The 20,820-nt window shown below is 41.5% G+C and overlaps 1 protein-coding gene across 2 annotated transcripts in view; it reads left to right on the top strand.

Moving 5' to 3' along the window:
- The first annotated feature begins 18,363 nt into the window (after window positions 1-18,363).
- Window positions 18,364-20,820, top strand: part of UBL3 (ubiquitin like 3) — an 82,525-nt gene continuing 80,068 nt past the window's right edge. The window contains exon 1 of one of the 2 annotated variants that reach the window (XM_080658939.1): window positions 18,364-19,441. In XM_080658939.1, the coding sequence (XP_080515065.1) occupies window positions 19,400-19,441 (42 nt within the window). In that variant the 5' untranslated portion in view covers window positions 18,364-19,399. The remainder of the gene's footprint in view (window positions 19,442-20,820) is intronic. The other variant, XM_080658940.1, reaches the window with a different exon arrangement.

Below are 20,820 nucleotides of genomic sequence, written 5' to 3' on the forward strand. Positions count from 1 at the left end.
CACATTCCTCAAAATAAAGGTACCGACGATTGATAATCAAGAATTTTAATTTCACACTTAGCCTCATAAGAATCATTGCAAATTCAATTTCTTTGTAAACTGGAGACTTCACATATTTGATTTGCCACAGGGACTAGGACAAAATAGCACATGTACATGTGATGTGAAAAGAACATACACAATCTCAAGTATAATTGGGGTTTAAATACAATATTTGGAAGGAAAAAAACACCTCCAATGACAGCAAAACCTTCCCCCAAATAGTTTTATAACTGTTTTATATATTCCAAAGGAATCATTTTATTCAGAGTAAACTGGTCTCTTAATTTAATGGCCAGATGGTATCAGCTCCAAAGAATCTCCAGGTGGGGGGCAAAGCACATTCAAGCTTCCAGCACTCACCCTTCACATTGTCTAACGTGCCTCCTGAAAGAAAATTTGACTTTAGAATTTGACAAGTACATCTTTAAAAAATGAGCTTTGGGCCACGTGCTTCCATCCTAACAGGATGGAACTTGCATGAAAAAGAATAAAAAGTCACAAGACTTGTTCAGGCCACCAAGAATTTCATAGCATCAGGACATGTGCTTAAGCTTGTCATCGTTTTATACCAATAATGTTAGTGATGTGAGTTGCTTTTAAATAAATGGTAAAATTTTATTTTTATTTCTTTTACTATTTCATGATGCAGAGCTACTTATAATTATATTTGCACAGAAAGTAGGAACACCCTTCCAAGCATAAGACAAACCCAAGCATGGATTTGATGAGCAAATTATTTCTTTAAAAGAAAGTAAACTCTAGGACCAGCATTTTATTAAGCCAATACTTATTTCTAGGTTTCTAAAGTTACTTATCTGTTTTTGCTATTTTGGAAAGAAAAGTGCATATGCATGAACTCAGAAGAGTGACACTTACGTTCTATCTAACTCATGAGCTCTTTTCTTCCTCTGTAATCTGGGACATAATGATATGACCTCATGAGTTGTCTTAAAGATTGCATAAAGTAAAGTATATAAAGCCTTATGATGCCTGACACATGGAAGTCACCAGAAAACTTTGGAGGATGAATATTCCATATTCTCTACCCCTTGTGCTACCTGATTAAAGCCATACGCAGTCTGAAAACTTACAAGAGCTTCACAAATCCATTCATGTCCATGATTTTGTAATTGCTGAATTCCCCTTGGGAAAGTTAGCTGAACAGCCCAGGAATAATTTACAAATGCAAAAGTTGAGGGCTAGGAGGACATAGAAAGGGTCAAGGACACTTGCCCTGGACTCCTCCTTGGGGAAGAAGCAAGAACCCATAAGGGGGTTGCTGCCATCCTCTGCCTCTTGCCCAGGGCATGGCATCTGTGTTGACTGGTCCTGTTTTTCCACTCACTTACTGTTTGGCAAACTCTATGTCTGGGTGTACTGACTCTGTCTCTTCCATTTCTCTTCTGTTTATGTTTGACTTGTATTCCATGTAGCACGTCAAAGTATTTGGGATGAAGTGTGTTCTGAGCTCCCTAGGATTTAGGGAAAAGACAACTTTGCTGAAAAGATCATGAATAATGGAAATTGCTGGGACTCACCATTCAAATCTTCAGACTACCACCTATATGTTGAGAAAATCAAGTACATCTTTGTTCAAATTTCTGCAGTGTTTTTAAGTTTTACAAAATAAAGCATTTGGGGGAAATCCCTTGTCTTAGATTTTCTTTGATTAGGAAGTAACCTATTTTTTTCAATTTTGAATCTGGTTTAGAACTCATCTGTGTTTTCATTTTCACACTCAATCTGAGTGTTTGTGTTTAAAGATAGATGGCAAGACTAAAATTCCACTAGACAAAATTGTGAAATGTGCTCTGGGACTTTACCAGATGTAACAAGATTTCTGTACTTCTCTCTTCCACAGGATCTTGATCTCACAGAAACATGTATATTCCTACATTAATGTCACTTGGGCATAAGATCAGGGATGGGAAAGTGACAGAGGAAAAATAAACAGTAGGAAACATACAGAGGAACACTTCATAAAATCCTAGCCACAAAGACAAAATAAAAATCCCTCCCCACATACCCATAGACTTTTGAAACCATAAGAAGGGCTCATACCCAGGAGCCAGTTAACAGTTGTGTCTACAAGTCAGAAACATAGAAAATCCCCACTGGCTCTATTTTCCTGGCTTACCCAAGACAATTAGAGGAATCTTGCAAAGCAATATTTCCCCAACAGAGAATGCTAGGTAAGTCCTAAAAGATGCAGAGTCCAGCTCTGGAGCCTTCCCAGTTTCTTCTGTTTAACAATCCAACTTAGCATTTATTGAGCAACTACTATGTACTGGACTCCAATAACATGCCAGGTAAGGTTAAGATTTTAGACATTTGTGGATGAAACTTCCTTTAAGTGAGAAGAACCTGGAAGAATCTGTCCCCTACCTCTTCACTAGTTTGACTCCCTCTTTTCTCTCAGGTCTCAGCTCAAATGCCTTCTTTTCCAATACTTCTCTGACCATTCATTCTAGAGCTGCCTCCAGCCTCCTGCCCCTTTACTCTTTATTTCGTTATTCCATTTTAGTTTTATTTTCTTTAAAGATTTATGACAATGTGAAATGATCTCATATATTAATTTCTTTATTTGTGGAGTTTATTGGCCATATTCCCAACTAAAACACAAGCTACGTGAGAGCTGGGCCTTTCCTGTCCGTGCACTCACCAGGAGTCTGACACATAGTGTGCAAATGGAGGCCAAAGCAGAGTGTATACCTACCAACGAAGTATCATTCAAATGATACACATGGCTGCCCCAGTGTCGTCCACTGGTCCTTCTGAAGCTGACACTATGACTGAGACTTGGGTGAGGTAGCAGACTACTTTGGGAGGACACTGAGTTTCTAAGGATCAGTAGCACTAGCAGGTGATGACTCAGGAAAAAGAGACACCAGGTGGAAGGAAAAGCTACACAAAGGCATGGATGCCAGAAAGACTTTACCAAATTTCAGGTTTGCCAATTTTTTGTTGTAACTAAAGCAGGCATTTAAGGGTGAAAGCAGGTTAAAAAAATTAAGTGAGAGAAGGCACAGGTCAAATACCAAGTGAGACAAGCTAAAGTATTGGGGGTATAACTGAGAGATTTTTAAGCAAGGAGACAATAACTATACTGATGATGATCAATCAGTGGCTTCTGAGCGAGTCAAACCTAGGTCCAAGTCCCAGTTCCACTACTTAAAAGCTATATGACCTGCTGCCTGTGCCTTCCTAAAGCAGACATAGAACCCACCTCACATGTTTGTTGTGATGCAAAGTTACTGTGCCCTGTACTAGACACATAAAAGTGTGCAATTGCTTTTAACTCTGATGATGATTATTGGGAATGACGTGATTCATTTATACATCTTAGAAAGAGTCTTCTAGAATCAGTGCAGATAGATGTAATAAGCTTTCAGATTTCATGACCTGAAAAACATTTTTAAACTTTATTCAGATACAGTTAATGCATAATAAACTGCTCATTTTAAAGTATACAGTTTGATAAGAAAATTTAAGAATATTTGGAGACAAATATAGAATGCTAATTTGTAAAAAAGAAAAATAATGATGATGACCTACTATCAACTGCTTCAAAAGCAATTATTTTAACACCATAAAAGCAGGAAGAACATTCTCTCCAAACAAAGGGTGAACATTTACATTGGGGGAGAAATTGCTTTATGAAAACTCAAAACATTATTTTCAACATTTTTTCATAGATCTCTGAGAACTCACCGTGCACTGGTGTGTTGGAACCTCTGATATTCGGATTTTATTATGGAGTATGAGCCTAGATGTGGGGAGGCTATCTGGGTGGCAGTTGGTTCCAGGAAAAACTTGTGAAGAGATGAACTAAGATTGTAGGAATGGGGGCAGAAATGTGGGTGATGGTTTAAAAAACACTAAGAGGGTAAAATCAGTAGGGCTTGGATATTGAGTGATTAGGGAAAAGTCAAGGCTAGGTCATAGGGAGAAGGAGGCACAACGTGGGAGGGAAGGAGGTTTGGTGGAGAAGCAGGTGATGCTTTGGTTTGTAATGAGTTAACTTTGGAGTTGCTGTGAGACATTCCAGAAGAGAGGTCTAACAGGACAGCTGGAATGGATGGATCTGGAGTCCTGGGAAGCAGTCTATACTTGAGATATAAAAGTGGACACCATCAGTTCAGTAGGGCATTTGAAGCCACTGGAGTAGAGGGTGTGTAGAGCAGAGAGGAGAGCAAAGGTGAGAGAAAGAAGAGCCACTGGTATTTTTTATTCCCTTCCCTCCAGGGAATTTTAATGAGCAGTCAGGCAGAGAAGCACTGTTGGAGGGAGCAGGTGAGATATTAAACTTTGTTAGGAACACCTCATATTTATAGAAGAATTTAGAGGTTTGCATATATAGTTTTTTATTGAATGTTTTAATCATCCTCTGAGGTAGAAAGTATACCTAAGTAAGGAAACAGGATAAAATCAACAATTAAGAATCAGATGTAGTATAAAAGCTAGTGGAAAAGATGGAAAGGGAGCAAAGAGGTAGTTGGAGAACCAGGAAAGGGAGATATTGTAGAAACAGTTTTTAAAAAATATAATGATAGTGAGCATTTCTAGAGTGACATATTTATTAGGCATTGTGATAAATATTTTACAACTATTTCATTGGGTCCTGACAACAACTCCATGAAGAAGTTACTATTATTAACCATATTTTACAGTTGAGATGCTCCAGATTTACACAGATTAAGTAAACTTGCTCACAGTGCTGTGAGTGGTAGAGTTGGAATCCAAGCCCATGAGGTCTGACTCCAGACCTATCCAAGAGCAAGGGAGTGGCCAGTAGTGCCAAGGACTCAGAGAATTGATCGAGGATGACCAGGCTTAAAATGTGTCCATGGCATTTGGCAGTTAAAAATCTTGGCTTGAGAGTTTGAGTGAAGTGTGAGGGACAGAGTGGGTAAGGCTTCCCTATCCACTCATGCATGTGTGGCTGGGATAATTGTGCATCATGCAACTCCAATTATGACAGGAGTCACTCCTCTGGAGTTGTGAGGTATACAACCAGCACAGCCTTATGCAGAGTCCTGAGTGGAGGTTAAATGGTATTTATGGGACATGGTCCCCTGTACTTTAAAGAAGCTGATGTTGAGGGAGAAACAAGACGGGGTAGGAGATAGAGAAGAGCACTGAGAAATAAGCCTGTATTTTTGTTTGTTGTTTTAAAATATGGGAGTGATTTGACATATTTTCATAATAAAGAGAAATTTGCCTGGGGTCATCCCAGCTTTTTTGAGGAATTATTTATTTTTTATTTTTTTGTTAATCCTCACCCAATGATATTTTTCCATTGACTTTTTAGGGAGAGTGGAAGAGAGAGGGAAAGACAAAGAGAATCATGGATGTGAGAGAGACACATCAATTGGATGCCTCCTGCACGAGCCCCAACCAGGCCTGGGCTGGGGAGGAGCCTGCAACCAAGGTATGTGCCCTTGACCAGAAAGGAACCCCGGACCCTTTGGTCCACTCTATCCATTAGGCCAAACTGGCTAGGGCTGAGTAATTATTTATAGTGCTTCTTTTCCTTCAACTTTTCCCGGTTAGGACAGCATATTATATGGTCACCCTAAAAAGAAGAACTTTGGGACAGGAAAGGCAGAAGAAGTAAGAGAGAGAAGGAAAGTATTAGTTGGAACAAGGTTCTGACACAGAAGGAATGGCTCCTAGGCAGGTTAGAGAGCTGAATCTTGGAAGGAGGTTGCTAGGGCTTCCCCTAAAGCAGGAGGGTGATGAGATAAAAATAAGTTAGGGACTGGATACAAATTTGTGAGAAATCTTACTTGACTCCTTTTCTGGCCAGTATGACTCAGTTGGTTGGAGTGCTGTCCCATACACCAGAAGGTGGCAGGTTCAATTCCGGGTCAGGGCACATACCCAGGTTGTGGGTTTGATCCCCAATTGTTTGTGTACAGGAGGCAAGCAATCCGTGTTTCTCGCCCATCTCTCTCTCTCTGTCTGCTTTCCTCTCTCTCTCTCTCCAATAAAAAAGGAAGAATTTATTCCTTTTCTCTGTGAAGTAAGAGGCCATGAGGTCACAGTTTAGAGTTCAAATTCCATGTTCAATTCACTTTACATTATTAGTCATGAGGCTAACAACCTTTTCATAAGTTCCACAACCTTTGCATAAACATGGTTCCTTTGGTCTCTGTAAAAAAGGCAGACAAATGGAGATAGATTTGAGCTGAGCATCAACAAATAGCTGAAAACACATGCCTGAACGGAAGTTGGTTTAGTCATGTCACTATGATATATGAAAATGTTAGCATAGCAGGAAAATAGTGTGAGACAGACCTACACAAGTAACAGGCGAAGCATCCACCACTGTATCCCACTTCATTATGATAATTATAATAATAGCTTATTATTGAGAGCTTATTTTGTGCAAGAAAGAGTTTTGTTTTAAATGTATATATTTTAGTGTAATATTCTAAATATACTTTTCCAAGTCTTTTTTTTTTATAGATGAGAAAATTGAGTAAGTCACCCAGTTTTACTCATATAGTAATTTAAATCCAAAGCCCACATTCATAACTAATATGGTATTCCCCTCCCCTTCTCTTTCACTAGAATCTGTTGATTTAAGTTCATTTCAGGTCTTCTCTTTTAAGTCAAAGCTTGTTGTTGTAATAAATTAATCATGTCCGAGTCCTCCCACAAAAGATGATACAGTAATCTGATCTGAAAGCTCCTGGCATGGTGGACTAGATGCCCAGGCAAACAGAGCAGTCTCTTCCTGCTGCTACCCTTACAAGACTGTTAGGCAGCTCCCCTGTGAAATCTCTAACAGGCATGCTGGAGGAGGCAACTGCTAACTGGATTACTCAGTTTAGGAACAAGATCATGAAATTCAACCATATAGGCCAGTGGTTCTCAACCTTCCTAATGCCGCAACCCTTTAATACAGTTCCTCATGTTGTGGTGACCCCCAACCATAAAATTATTTTTGTTGCTACTTCATAACTGTAATTTTGCTACTGTTAATGAATCATAATGTAAATATCTGATATGCAGGATGTATTTTCATTGTTACAAATTGAACATAATTAAAGCATAGTGATTAATCACAAAAACAATATGTAGTTATATATTGTGAAATATTTATTTCTCATTACAAATAAATGAAATTTTGTCTTGAAGTATGGTGTAGCATGGTAACAGTCTTAATATAACAACAGTAAACTACATTGCTACATTTTGCGACAGTATGCGTAAAAAGCCAACTTCAGTGCGAAGGTTGAGATTGCTTCTTTCTCACCAGATCAGAAATTCTCGGGGCAGTCTTTGCAAGAGCACAACGAAGATCATCTTCCACAGCAAGTCTACTTCTGTATTTAGACTTGATAACCAACAAGCTGGAAAACTCTGTTTCTCAAAGATATGTTGTTGGAAATGGAAGAAGAAGGCGCAACATAGTCTCAGACAGAACAGGATATGACTGCAAACACTTGATCCAGAATTTTGTAATTGGCATTGTAGAGAAATCAGTTCTCGCTACATCACTGTTAATAAGTTCAATGAACTCCTCTTGTGCTGTCTCAGGAACATCTTGAACTTTGACTGTGAATGGGCTACTGGCAAGTGCAAGTGGGGTGTCAGGTAGATTTGGAAAGTACGATGAAATTTCATCTGCAAGCATGTGCAAGTGTTTTTTCACAGGAATTATCATCGTAATCCTTTTGTCTGGTTCAATGTCATGTTCCTCAAAGAAAGCAGATAAGGTAGGCAACATGTAAATTTTATTTTCATCCAATTTTTTTTTCCAAAGCTGAAGTTTCATTTGCAATGATCGGATCTTTTCAGACAAATCGAGGCATGTTGCATTTGGTCCTTGCAGTGATAAATTTAACTCATTCAAGATGGCAAAGATGTCAACCAAGTAAGCTATTTTCTGCAGTTCACTTTTATCACTGAAAAGTGCTTCAAACTGCGGTCTTGCTTTTTGATTAAAAAAGTTTTGAGTTCATCACGAAGCTCAAAAACACGTTTTAAAACTTTTCCTCTCAACAACCATCTCACTTCAGTGTGAAATAGCAGAGCATTGTTCAGTGCATCCAACTCATTGCACAGTTGTGAAAACAGTCGACTGTTTAAAGTGCTCGCCTTTACAAAATTGACAGAACTTATGACGTTTTTCATTACTTCTTGTAACTCTTGTAGCAGTGTCTTTGTTGCTAATATTTGCTGATGAATCATACAGTGAGTTCCAATGACTTTTGGTGACTCATTCAATACCAAATGTTGAAATCCAGATCAACATCCTAGCATAGCTGGAGCACCATCTGTGCAAACACCACAAACCTTTTCCCAAGAGATCTTATGCTCTTTCAAAAATGAACCAACTGTGTCAAATACATCACATGCAGTAGTTGTCATTTCAAGAGGTTTGCAAAAAAGAAACTCATCTTTAAAGTCGCCATCATTAATATACCTCACGTAAACCAGTAACTGTGAACAGTTTGCAACGTCTGTAGATTCATCAAGCTGTATACTAAATATTGGAAGTGGAGCAGATTTAATTTCCTGGATTACCTGATCAAGAATATCAGCAGATATGTCATCTATTCTTCTGGGGGCAGTGTCATTAGATAAGGAAATTGCACTCAATTTGGTAACAAATTCGTCTCTGATCATAACCCGAACAATGTCTTTGGCCGCTGGCAACAGTAAATCCTCAGCAATGGTGTGAGGTTTTATAGCTCTGGCGATTCTGAGTGCAACCAAATCTGAAGCTTCAATGGTTGCTACATTTTGTTTGTGGTACTTGCCACCGGTGTCACGTTTGGCTTTCTTGAGTCCATCAGCTTTGCTTCTAAAATAGTTGATATCCTTGCTGGCAAAGCTCGGATGCTTGCTATCAAAATGGCATTTTAGTTTGTTCAGCTTCATAGATTCGGCTGATAGAACTTCACAACAAATAACACATTGTGGTTTCTCAATTCCTGCTGTAATTATTGAGGTAAAACCATACTGTAAAAAATCCTCACTATATTTTCTTTTCTTAACGTTCTTCTCTACACGATCCATTGTCACAGGATGGTTTGCTAATGAAAATAATATATAACAATAGCTTTAATAATACAAAAGATGATACATGGCATAGTTCAGTCAATACAGTTCATTAGTTTCCTATGATTTACCATTCTCTGTGTTGTTGTTTTTTTTACATACCTGTTACTATCACAAGGGCACAGTATTCACATCAACCACAGCTGAATATAAAAAGACAGATCAGCATCCAGATTAAGTTCCCATGGTACAGATATTTTTTTTTTTGCAGTAGTTGATGATTTTACAGTACATGTTTTACATTTACCCAGTAATTATAATTCATGAAGTGTCGTTTTACCTCCAATACTGCTGCTTTCAACACAATAGCTGCTTTTAACAGAGTACCTGCTTTCAACACAGCAGCTGCTTTCTACACAGTAGCTGCTCTCTACACAGTAGCTGCTCTCTACACATGTGTGACTGGTCCTCATAAGTACATTATGGCGCCAACCCTGTCACATACACCTGTATTTGCACAAGGTGTATGTGATGGGGTTGGCGCAATGATGTCATCACGCTGGGTACTCGTATATGGGCGTATCTGCATGTGGGTGGACCCGCCTGGAGATGGATAGGGGAGCGGTGTCTCGGTTCCTAAGACCATCGGAAATATGTGTTTTCTGATGGTCTTAGGCGACCCTTGTGAAAGGGTCGTTCGACCCCCAAAGGGGTCGTGACCCACAGGTTGAGAACTGCTGATATAGGCAGTTGCCCAATAAGGCCTGACTTAAGTACTGAATCAGCATCAACAGAGGCTTTCCTGTGGTGACTTCCCTGTCAATGTGACACATTGCAAGGCTTCAAGAGCAAGCACAAGGTTTTGGAGAAATCTCTCCTTGATCCTTTATTCGGCTCTTAAATCCTATCTAATAAAGAGGGAATATGCTAATTGACTGCCCTACCCTCAAAGATGGCAGCTCCCACAGCCAATAAGGAGGGAATATGCTAATTGACTGCCCCACCCTCAAAGATGGCAGCACCCACAGCCACAATATGGTGGCGCCCAGTTCCTTCAGCCCCACTGGGGTGGCAGGTGTGCAGCACAGCTGGGCCCACCCCCATGCAGGCCCAGCCACTCCGTGAGCCTGCCTCCGGAGTCCCCCAGTGCCCTCAGCCCCCCAGCCACCCAGGGCCAGCCTGAGGCACAGGCAAGGGCTGCCCAAGGCTCAGGTAACCAGGGCCGGCCGATGCTTGCACTGCTGGCAGTGGCAGCAGCAGAGGTGTGATGGGGCGTCTCCTTTCCCTGATCGCCAGGTCACCTCCCGCCCCTGAGGCCTCCCTCACTGTGAGAGGGGGCAGGCCGGGCTGAGGGACCCCCCTCCAGTGCATGAATTTTCATGCACTGGGCCTCTAGTGTTAATACAATGCACAATATGTTTATTGATAAACAGTAAAGTTAGCCCCCTTGGTGAATAGAAAAACACAATTTGAACAATGTGAAGTAATGATGGATCAATCAATCAAAAAAACTAGTAAAAAAATGACTATGGTGAAGGTTATTAAGGTAGAAGAAACAGAATTTATAGTTTATGCCACAAGATTAGTGTTAAAGAGAATTTTTGCCTCCACTTATGTAATGCTTATGTATGCATAATTGTGTAGTTTTTTAAAAAATTTAATTGGGTTGAATTTTATTACTCTGGGTATTCAAATTTTTTTTTCTTTCATTGACTAACCCTATGATGGTGAGACAATAAAAACCAGGAATATTGATTGAGTTTCAGGATATCAATTTGATAATACATTTTATACTTATTTGGGATATTAGTCATTTTTAAGACAAAATTATGTAATAATTCAACAATTACATAAAGCCAGTAGGAATCATTCTGACTTTTTGTTTCTTGGAACATTTTAGAGGCAACTCATTCTCATGTACACTTGAAAATTACAGAGAAAATGTAGCTGTTTCTCAAGAAGTTTCTATTTCCTCATTTGTTCAAAAAAAGAGAGATGACATCATGTGTATAATTCTTTCCAGCTTGAGCATTGGCTGATTCAAAAGTATCAGCAAAAGTGGGGTCAAACCATGAAGGAAAGCATTATGGGATGCCAGTAAGAGGCAAACACAAAAGTTATTACTTTTCTGGTGGCCTATGAATTTAAATTGCGTCCATTGTTGAATATTTGCACACAAAAAAATGCTTAAAACTTGTTACCATTAAACTCTTATTTTTTTTTTTCAAAAATGAACTCCTTTTCACATAAAATTTGTTTTCCTTTCTATTCCTTAATTTAGTCGTGGGAAAACAGCTGAGCGAAGCCTTGAATATCATTTTTGTGCTCGTGAAACACACTTCTAGATCTGAACATAATAGTGAAAGATAGTTCCTGACTTTACAGAATCACAGAACCGGGAAAAGCTTTAAAAGATTCATCTCTATAATGCACTATTGACAAGGTCTCTTGAGTGTTATTAATTCATTATGCTAAGCTTTGGGGATACAAAGACCCTTAAAACTCCATGGTCACGACAGTGAGTCTAGATTCTAGAATTTATATATCATTGATATTACTTTTTACTTTAAAAATAAAAGAGAAAATACATACTGGGTTGAATATATTATGCAGTAGAGTGATAAATAGTCCTTCCTGTTTTTGTAGAAGTTTGTTGGTAGGAGAGGGGATAGTGGGACAAGCTCTGTATTAGGAGTCAGCTTGATCTCCTACTAAACTGGTAGCTTCCTGATCTGTAAAATAAATATTTGGGATTTGATCATCTCTAAGATCCCTGAAGCACTTTTAAATTATCTGAATCCAAGAGGTCATACAAATGACAACCAACTCCCAAAATATAGACAAAATATACTGTTGGAATTCAGAGACCTTTTCCCATTCTTCTATCAAAACAAATCTTATCTCAACATTCCCTAGTTTAAAACCTTTTAGTGGCTTCCATTTGCTGTCAGAGTAAATCCAAACTAATTTGCAAAACCTAAATTGCAAAGCCCTTAGAGATTGGCCTCCAGTTTCTCTCTTCTGCCTTTTCTTATCCTATTCCTGCCCCACACCCATGCAGCATTCTGAATTTCAGCAACTTCCCCTCCCTGTACTCTTTCCCTCTAGTCTAGGTTTTGGCCCACCTGTTCTCTCTTCCTGACTATGCCATTGAATTGTGCACCTAAGAACATACAACATAGTAAATTTTATATTATGTATATTTTACCATAATTCAAAAATAAAAAATAAATTAACCCATTTAACATGTTCAATTCAATTTTTTCAGTATATTTATAGAATTGTGCAACCATCATCATAATCTAATTTTAGAATATTTTCATCACCCCCAACCCCAAAAGAAAAATATACAAAAAACACCCATATAGTCATGAGTAGTCACTTGCGGGGGGAGATAAAAGGTCATGGTTGTCATGTGATAATCTTCTGGGACTTGATACTCAGAGACCTAGAAGTGACTTTAGAGATTTAGTTCAACCTCCTCAGATAAAGAAATGGAGGATCAGGGAGGCAGTGTGTTGGCAAAGGTCACACAGCTGATTTGTAAGACCCAGGTTTTTTGATTTCCTGTGAAGTTACTTTTCCTAATACAAAAATGCTGAGTCACTTGCTTCCTTCAGATTGATGCTGACAATAGATTAATGGGATTAAGAAGATGCTATTGGACTTAGAGATCAAAGGGAACCAAGATGGCAGGTAGTTAAACACAAGTACTCAACACCTCCCACAATCACATCAAAATTACAACTAAAATACAGATCAACCATCATTCAGAACAGCCTGAAATCTGGCTGAATAAAAGTCCTATAACTGGAGAAGTAAATAAAAAAGAACATTTGAGACTGATAGGAAGGGTGGAGGCATTGAACAGGCTGTACCAAAACCTGCCTGTGATGTTTTTATAATCAGGAGAGATTTCTTTGCTACAGAGATCTCCCGTGAGAAGCAAGGGGTCGCAACCACACACCAGCCCCCTGAGCCCAGTGTCCTAGAGCTGGGAAGAGTAACTTCATGCTGTAAAAATCAGTGGGGATTATGACTGAGTGACACAGAGGGTGCTAGAGACCCAGGCTGTTCCTCTTAAAGGGCCAGTGCACAAACTTATACAGTCTGCTTTCTCTGAGATCGAGAGTCAAGCTGCGGCTTTGGGAGATCCAGGACATACAAGAAGGAATTGGATTGTCTAGCATCGAGGCAGGAAATCAATGGCAGCTTTCTCCCAGATAGGAGCGCTCACAGAGTCATTTTTCCTGTGCTGGGACCTCACCCGTTGCACAGTTGACTGGAAGCCATATATGAGCTTCCATCAGTGTGTCCTACACTGTCCCCTCCACCCTGGTGATTCCCTGAGACCCTATCCCATCCAATTAGCAGCCTCACCCAAGCTGTTTGCAGTGGCTTTTACATATGAATGGCCTTTCCAGGCTCAGCCTTCAGGCTTTGCTAAATTCTCTCAGAGAAGCAGCAGCTGGCATCAGCATGCCCCAAACCTATCAATAAAAGGCCCAAGACCTGGCACTAGCATCAGCCTGCCTTGCTTCACAGCTGAGCCTCCCCCAGGCACTTCCAAGCCCAATATAAGTAGCAGCCATCTGCAGATCTCTCTGTAGCTCCTGCCAGGTGGCCCCAGGCAGTGGCTGACTTTACATCTCCCAGGAGACCCCAGAGCCAGTGTACCCAGTGCGCAGCTTCAGGCCATACTAGATTACAACTCTACACACCCACAAGCTATACACTCTAGGGTCAGACTCAGTGAGCAGCACCACAGCTCCACTGAAGCAAATCCTGCTCCATAAGGATGTCTCATACACAGCATGTGTGCAGCTGTTCCACCATAGTCACAGCTAGTCCTCACAGCTAATTGGCCTAGAAGTCAATTCCTCCCAGCAACACCAACAGCAATCAACTACAACAAGACTGTGCACACAGCCCAAGTGACTGGAAGGCTGAGCCACTGGACCCTACAGGACACCTACTACACAAGGCAACTCTACCAATTCCAGGAGACATAGCAACTCTACTTAAAGCATAGAAACAAACACAGAAAGCAGCTGGAAAGAGGAGACAAAGAAACATGTCACAAATAGAAGAAATGGGTGCAAGCAATCTACTGGATACAGAGCTCAAAACAATGGTCATAAGGTTATTCAAGGGACTTAATGAGAGATAAATTAAGTCATCAATTTATCTCTTAATTTATGACCAGATAAAATGGTCATAAGGTTATTCAAGGGACTTAGTGAGACTTTTGATGATCTTAGTGTGAATTTCAAAGACATGAAAAAGGATCAGTCAGAAATTAAGCATGCACTAACTCAGTGGTCGGCAAACTCATTAGTCAATAGAGCCAAATATCAATAGTACAACAATTGAAATTTCTTTTGAGAGCCAAATTTTTTAAACTTAAACTTCTTCTAACACCACTTCTTCAAAATAGACTCGCCCAAGCCGTGGTATTTTGTGGAAGAGCCACACTCAAGGGGCCAAAGAGCCGCATGTGGCTTGCGAGCTGCAGTTTGCCGGCCACTGCACTAACTGAAATAAAGAATAATTTACAGGGAATCAACAGTAGAGTAGAGGATTATGAGAATCAAATCAATGATTTGGAATATGCAGAAGCAAAAACACACCTAAACCTAGCTGGTTTGGCTCAGTGGATAGAGAATTGACCTGCATACTGAAGGGTCCCAGGTTCAGTTCTGGTCAAAGGAACATGCCCAGGTTGTGGGCTCGATCCCAAGTGGGGAGCATGCAGGAGGCAGCTGATCAATGATTCTCTCTCATCATTGATGTTTCTATCTCTCCCTCCCCTTCCCTCTGAAATCAATAAAAATATATTAAAACATAAAACACCCAATCAAAAGAGCAAAAAGAAAAAAGAATAAAAAAATATGAAGATAGTGTAAGGAGCTTCTGGGACAACTTTAAGTGTACCAACATTTGCATTATGGGGGTGCCATAAGGAAAGGGGAGAGAGCAGGATATTGAAAACCTATTTGAAGAAATAATGACAGAAAACTTCCCCTACCTGGTGAAAGAAATAAACTTACAAGTCCAAGAAGCACAGAGAACCCCAAATAAGTGGAACCCAAAGAGGCCCACACCAAGACACATCACAATTAAAATGCCAAGGGTTAAAGACAGAGAGAGAATCTTAAAAGCAGCACAAGGAAAACAATTAATTACCTACAAGGGAGTGCCCATACAACTGCCAGGTGACTTCTCAGCAGAAACTTTGTCGGCCAGAGGGATTGGCAAGAAATATTCAAAGTGATGAATAACAAGGACCTACAACCAAGATTAATCAATCTAGCAAAGCTATCTATAATAATAAAAGCATAATATGCAAATTGACTGAAAGGTCGAACAGTGGAATGACCATCTGGATGACCACGCTATGACACCCACTGGCACCAGGCCAGCCAAGCAGGTGCAATGTGATTGGTTGGGGACCTCACCATCACCCCATGATCGTTGCATAGAGGGAGGCCCAGGCCACTGACTGGCATGCTGTGGTGGGTGGGTGGGTCCTCCCTCTTTGGGGCAACCCATCACAGAGCCCCAGCCAGGTGGGCAGGAGCTCCCAGACTGTGAGAGGGCGCAGACCGGGCTGAGGGACCCCCCCCTTACCAAGTACAAGAATTTCATGCACCGGGCCTCTAGTCATTTATAATTGAAGGCCAGATAAAGTGCTTCCCAGACAAGAAAAAGCTAAAGGAGTTCATCACCACCAAATCAGTATTACATGAAATGTTAAAGGATATTCTTCAAGAAGAGGAAGAAAAAGAAGAAAAATATTAAAAATATGAACAATAAAATGGCAATAAATACATATTTATCAACAATTGAATCCAAATATAAAAATAAATAGATAAGAAATGTAATGAACAAAATAAACTGATGGATAAAATAGGATCAGAGGCATGGAAACATGGGACAGACTGACAAATCTCAGAAGGAAGAGATCTAGAGGAGATTAACCAATGATCATATATGCATCCTAGAGGCCTGGTGCATGAATTTGTGCATGGGTGGGGTCCCTCCGCCTGGCTGGCCGGCCACAGGAGGTTGGCTGTGGGAGCACACTGACCACCAGGGGGCAGCTCCTACGATTAGCATCTGCCCCCTGGTGGTCAGTGCATGTCATAGCTACCGGCTGGTCATCCAGTTGTCTGGTTGATGGGTTGTAACAGTCGCTTAGGCTTTTATATATATAGATATGCATTACCTAAGGACACAGACAATAGGGTGGTGAAGGCCTGGGGTAGGGTGGGAACTGGGTGGAGAGGGGCAATATGGGGAATATAAGGAGAGATCTGTTATACTCTCAACAATAAAGATTTAAAAAGGAAGATGCTACTCTTCCCTGCTGTGGACAACTGTGCTCTTTCTGCAGCCTCCTGGCTCACCTGTTTGAATCTGGAGGCAGAGAGTAAAGATAAGAGAATCTACATTGTGTTCAGTAATGCTCTCATGCCCTAACTCAGTGAATGAAGAGTTACAATGAGTTTTACTAAGAATAATGTCTCAGCCATTTTACAAGAGTGATTGGAAACACAGCTAGGTGCAGTGACTTTACTTTTGAAAAATGTGGTCTCTTCTAGTAGTGCACAGGTAGCTGGCAGCAAACAGTAACATCGTGTTGGAAATGTCAAGGTCATGGGCTCCCTTGGTGCTTGTTACACCCTTGCCGCATGGCCCTTGCAAAGCAGCAAAAGAGGTGTGAGTTAAAGCTTGCATAAGTCCTGCCATGTTATGCTCCTTGCCTTGCTACTTACATAGCATGGAGGCCCAACAAACCTCAGCCAGAGCAGTCATTGGATGAAAGTTGGTGTGAGGGGTAGATTGGGGACTAACTTTGTGAGCAAGAGCCTTCTAACTGTGTTCCAATATTCCTTCTGAACTCATTGGTCAATTGAAGCATTTTCAACTGTCCTTATTTCTGAAGGACTGGGAAGGGGGCTCTTTGCTTGCTAACCATGGTGAATGAGGAACCAAGTACCAAGGCCATGGAAAGTCATGTAACTAGAGACTCAGAAATGTTTAAACAAAGTCTTGAAGCCTAATTGGTGTGATTGGGCCTTTATTTCCTTTGTCCTTTGGTTTCTCTGGGTATTTGCTCTATCCTCCTGCCTGGTTACCAACCTAACTCACCATAGAACGTGGTAGGCTGGAGGAGTGCTTGGAATTTACCAGGCTACTTAAGAGGCAGGCACTCTACATGTCCTGCGAGTTTCTATCCTGATGAGACAAACCTGATTGGTTGCTATGGGGAATGACAAGCTGTCAGACAGTGAGTCCCCTGTGCACAGTGCCTGGATTATCCATTTTTACACTCCTGATGCCTAGCAGTGCCTGGCACAGTTGTTTGCTGAATGAAGGAGTAGTATCTCTTCATACCAAATGATGCATTATTACTTACAAAGTAATCTATTTTTCCAGCATGAAGTCATTCTACTTTAAAAGTGGAAGGTAGGCAAGACTGTCTTACAGATGAGGTCACATAGCTATAGGTTGGAGAGGTGGCTTTCAGACTCTAAGTTTGCTGGCGTTTTTACACATGTGTGTTATTGAGACTGACCTTCCTAAGATATGCTGCCAAAGCACTAAGTGAGATATGAATATGGATTCAGAGAGACATTTGTGTTTTCTGCATTTTGTTCCTAAATCTGGGGTAGACATATTCTTCATGTGTTTCGAATGGTATTATTTGGTGCTATTTGCTAATTACTGCAGGTATATAGGTTTTCAATTACATTTTGAGTTAAATAGAATTTAGAGACTGGCCTGGTAAACTAATGAATCCTCGCTTAGTTTTTAGTAGCTATTTCCTGATGTAGATTTGGCACTATTCACTATTACAGTTTTTGGTAATTTCAATTAATTAGATCATAGCTCTATGGCCCTAGGTCTTCAGGAAACACATGTTCAAACATTTTCCCTGCTTAATAAGATCCATGTTCCTGTTGAACTTGTACAGCCTCATTGGAAATCAATGATTGCCTCTGATCTTCCAAATGTAATGTTGAGACTCAGGAAATCACTACACAAAATGCTTTCAGATTGCAGGATGTGGAGAGCTCTGTCATTAAAACAGAATGATTCTGCTTAGAAGTAAACCATATTTTAAATCTGTATGTATATTGTATATGAGGGAACTTCTCTGTGCATAATTATTCCCCTCCAAATAATTCTCCAGGTCACACCTAACTTCTGGGCCACAGCTTGGCAAAAGCTAGCTTTCCTTTCCTAGCAACTGTTACTAGGAGGGGCGTGGCTTCGAAGTCGGGCGAGGGAGCGTGAACTACACTTCCCGTGATGCTCCAGGGTGGCCTCCGTAGTGATGCACTCGGTGTTCGCGAGGGGGACGGGGGCGGCGGCCGCTAGTGGGGGGCGAGCTCCCGGAGTCCCCAACTCGCTTTCAGGCAGCTGCAGCCGCCATGTTGGCTTGAGGGGCGATGACAGGAGGCGGCTGCTGCGTTTGGCACTGAGAAGTGGAGGCGAGACAAAGCTCTGAGAGGAAGCCGTTCCGGACTGAGGAGAGGGAGGACCGGCCTCTTCCGGGGACCGGCTGGAGTCGGTGTCGCGGGACCTCGCAAGGCCGGGGAGGGGAGGGGAGGCCGGTGAGGCGAGCGGAGCAGCGAAGACGATGCGCCCCGAGAGCCGCTGCGGCCCGGAGGCGCCCGCAGCCTGAGCCCCGAGGGGCGGTGGGTCCCTGCCCGACCCGAGCTCCCGTCCCCCGCGTGTCGCCGCGGGCTTCGGGCCTTGGCTCCCAACGAGTTAAATGCCCTTGAGCGCGGCTTCGGGCGGCCCGGCCCCTGGCCCCGGCGGCGCGAGGTAAGCCGTTTCCCCCGCCGGCCACTCAGAGCTCACGCGTCCATGTGTAGCCGCATAGTTATCTGTGTACCTCCAGCCGGGGCATTTTGCTGCTTAATGAGGACTGGACTCGGGCGCGAGTGTGAATCACTGCCGGCCCACGAAGGAGGAAGGCGCATTTAACCCCCTCCCACCGCTCCATGCCCGTGTGTCACTCGGCTCAGTCCACCTGGCGCGGCCGGTCCTGGGGCTACTGCTGCTGACGACGACGACCGGGCTGCTCCCTCCGAGTGCCCTGCGCTCCGGCCACTAGGCTCCTGGGCATCGCTCCTCCGCGCAGAACCTCGGCCAGGCCGCGACTTTGGCTCCCAGAGCACTTAGTTTTTGGAAAGCACATCACGAACTAATCGAGATCGTTAACGGTGATTTCTGTGGCTTGAAGACCTCTGCACCTTTTTGTTTGTTGTGGTTTTTTTGTTTTTTGTTTTTTTTGGGTTTTTTTTTTTTTGCGTGAACGTCTGGGTGTATGTCAAGTGGCAAGATGTCCAGTAATGTCCCGGCGGATATGGTGAGTGAAGGCCAAGTTACGACACACTTTGATTTAATTGTGGTTTCCAATCTTATTTAATCAGAAAGGATGCAGATGTGGGGCGAGTTTGCAGTGGACTGTTGAAAAGCCGTCGTGCTGGGAGATTTGGAGAAGTTGGAGGTTCTGGTTTCCCCCTTTTAGCAAGTAGTGTTTTTAGTATGGGGTTTCTCATTTGGTTGCGTTTTTCATATCACTAAAGGCAATGGAGAAGTTGGAGAAGTCGGGAAAATGTAACGAGGTAGCTTTAAGTGGAGAAGATCTCTTTGCTAGAAGCCTCTGAACAGTGTATCTTGTATCTTAAAGCTTCGGAAAACGTCAGTGACAATGGGCAGAGCCGAGGGCGGGTGTCCCCACCAGATACTGAGGCTGACAGGAAAACGGAATCTGTGACACTGACGAGCTCATTAATGCACTGGGTGCAAACTTGATCTTTGCGAGAACAGTGTCGTGTATCTCGTCAAGAAAAAGTCCACGAGAATTTGCAGTGACTTTTTTGAAGTGTCTAGGACTGAACAAGTATGGCAACAAATATTAAGATGTTTGGGAATTTTCACAAATCTAGGCTCACCGTATATTGGGACTTTTAATGAATATTACAGGACTTTTAGTACCAAATATTTGGTAGTACCTATTACATCATTGGACTTTTGAACGCTAATAAAACACATTATTGAGCTTTGATCCTTGACTGTTGAGAACTCGAAACAAAAAGTATTCTTTAACGTTGCTTTTCTTTTTGTTTGTAAACGTTAAGTTTGTGAGTTTGTTGACCAACAGTAGTAACCATGTAGACTTACGTGCTGGAGGTGGGTTTGTGTGAGTGTGAAATTACATTTTGCAGTCCTAGGGACAAATATAATGCAATTACCAAGAAGATGGATAATCTTGTTTATAAAAGAATTGCTGTTAACATAGTTACATTCCATTTGAGTGTTCATGTATTTAAGCCAAAAAAGTAAAATTGAACTTTGTTGATTACATTTTAAAATCTCAGATGTTTCTATAGGAGCAAACCTCAGTTACAGATTTTAAAATAATTAAAAAAATTAAATGACCCTAAGTGGTGTATTTTGACCTTGGTTTAAAGACATTTTGCTTATGTTGGATTTCCATTTAAGGTGCTATTTAAATGTGAAGGAACCACAACATTCTGTCTTTTGGGTGTCCACGCAACAACCTTACACTCTCCTTCCTGAGTTTTAAAACTCTTGCTTTGTCCTTTTGGTTTTCCCTTTCCTCCTGCTGTGCACACAGAAGAATATTCTTCTGCCCACTTAAGGAGATAACTGGACATGGTTTCCTCTACCCCTCTCTAGAAGTTGCCTGGAGAGGTCTCTGGACTGAGCTGGGAAATGCTG

The sequence above is a fragment of the Plecotus auritus genome, assembly GCF_963455305.1.
Source record: "Plecotus auritus genome assembly, chromosome: 3".
Classification (NCBI taxonomy): Eukaryota; Metazoa; Chordata; class Mammalia; order Chiroptera; family Vespertilionidae; genus Plecotus; species Plecotus auritus.